General features: G+C 41.8%; 1 protein-coding gene across 1 annotated transcript in view; it reads right to left on the bottom strand.

Moving 5' to 3' along the window:
* The window catches only part of ACBD7 (acyl-CoA binding domain containing 7), a 15,103-nt gene extending 13,612 nt beyond the window's left edge, over positions 1-1,491 (bottom strand). Inside the window, exons 1-2 of the mRNA XM_004379726.2 lie at positions 1,431-1,491; positions 1,200-1,324 (exon numbers count right to left, since the gene is read on the bottom strand). Coding sequence (XP_004379783.2) covers positions 1,200-1,324; positions 1,431-1,491 — 186 coding nt within the window. The remainder of the gene's footprint in view (positions 1-1,199; positions 1,325-1,430) is intronic.
* Positions 1,492-1,746: the final 255 nt, after the last annotated feature.

Below are 1,746 nucleotides of genomic sequence, written 5' to 3'. Positions count from 1 at the left end.
ATGTCATAAAACAATATGTGTACTACTGTTTCATGAGAAACTATTTGTTCTGTAAGCCTTCACCTAAAGTACAATAAAAAAAAAAAATACTCTTTTGGTTGATGATTTAACAAAGATTTCGAAGTTGTTTTTATATGCTTAGCTTTGTAAATGTTACAGAAAAAATAAAGATAAAATACTAAAATATGTAATTAGTAATTGCCTCTGGTTATTGATAAGTTTTCAGATTTTTAAATACTTCCTATGTTCTCCAAATTTTCTATAATGTGCATGTTTTGTGTTTATAAATAAGAAAAAAATTAAAGAACTACATCAGTGTCCAGGGCTTCCTAAGGGCAAGACAAGGCATGGCTATTAAGAGAGAGGTATATCAGGCATCAGGTGTATCAGGAATCTCAGGTGTACTGTTTGCTGTAAAGTCTCCTGCTATTTTCCAATGATAGCGACTCAATTCGTTTTGATGAGCCAAGGCTTGATTAGAATTCTAAGGCTTTTCAAAAACCATGCTAGGTCCCTGCCTGTCAGGAAGGAGCTTCTGGAACATTGTTCTTCACATTTTGGAAAGTATGGAACCATTTGAAAATCCTTTTTTTTTTTTAAATTTATATTATTGTACTTGAGATGAAGGTTTTCAGAACAAACTAGCTTCTCATTAAACAGTTAGTACACATATTGTTTTGTGACATTGGTTACCAACCCCATGACATATCAACACTCCCTTTTCGACCCTGGGTTTCATTCATCAGCTTTCCTGTCCCCTCCTGCCTACTAGTCCTTGTCCCTGGACTGCTGTGCCCCATTGGTCTCGTTTTGTTTTATAGGGTTGTCTAATCTTTGGCTGAAGGGTGAACCACAAGAGTGACTTCATTACTGAGCTAAAAGGGTGTCCAGGGGCCATAGTCTCCAGGTTTCTCCAGTCTCTGTCAGGCCAGTAAGTCTGGTCTTTTTTTGTGAGTTGGAATTTTGTTCTACATTTTTCTCCAGCTCTGTTCAGGACCCTCTATTGTGATCCCTGTCAGAGCAGTCCGTGGTGGTAACCGGGCACCATCTAGTTGTGCTGGACTCAGTCCGGTGGAGGCTGTGGTAGTTGTGGTTCATTAGTCGTTTGCACTCATCTTTCTCTTGTGTCTTTAGTTTTCCTCACTCTCCCTTGCTCCCGACGGAGTGAGACCAGTGGAGTATCTTAGATGGCTGCTCACCGGAACCATCTGAAAATCTAATGAAAGCCTTGGCTCCTCTCCACTAGAGTCCGGCCCCTGACACAGTTTCACACCAATTTCAGGGGTCCCTGTGCTTTTTCCCACGCCAGGTAGAAAATTCCGTTCTAGAACAGAGTGCAGGATCATTCTTTCTGCCCAACATGCCCTTCCTTGGTGCTTGATACCTTCCTACCCCTGCTTTAAGGGGTCGTTCAGATGTACCCTCCTTACCGAGACTTCCCCATCCTGACCATGACGTGCAGTAGTGGAAAGCACACTGGCCTTGTGTCATGATGCTAGGGCTTGAAGTCTAGCTTTGAAACACACTGCTGTGGGACTCGGTGCAAGTAACAAAGCTCCTTGGAGGTTCAGCTTCAGCCAAAAGAAGAAAATACCATTCTCAGAGGGATGACGTTAGGATTAAATATGATGAAGAATGTAAATATTCTCGATTTGGTTCTGTTGACTCTGCCCTCTGTCCTCCCAGAGCTCATCACGTGTATCCTACTATTTAATCAATTTACTGAACATCTCTGAGGTGCCAGGC

Source organism: Trichechus manatus, unplaced genomic scaffold (genome assembly GCF_000243295.1).
Source record: "Trichechus manatus latirostris isolate Lorelei unplaced genomic scaffold, TriManLat1.0 scaffold00067, whole genome shotgun sequence".
Taxonomy (NCBI): domain Eukaryota; kingdom Metazoa; phylum Chordata; class Mammalia; order Sirenia; family Trichechidae; genus Trichechus; species Trichechus manatus.
Note: the sequence above shows the minus strand (reverse complement) of the source record. Positions and strands in the feature narration are given on the sequence as shown.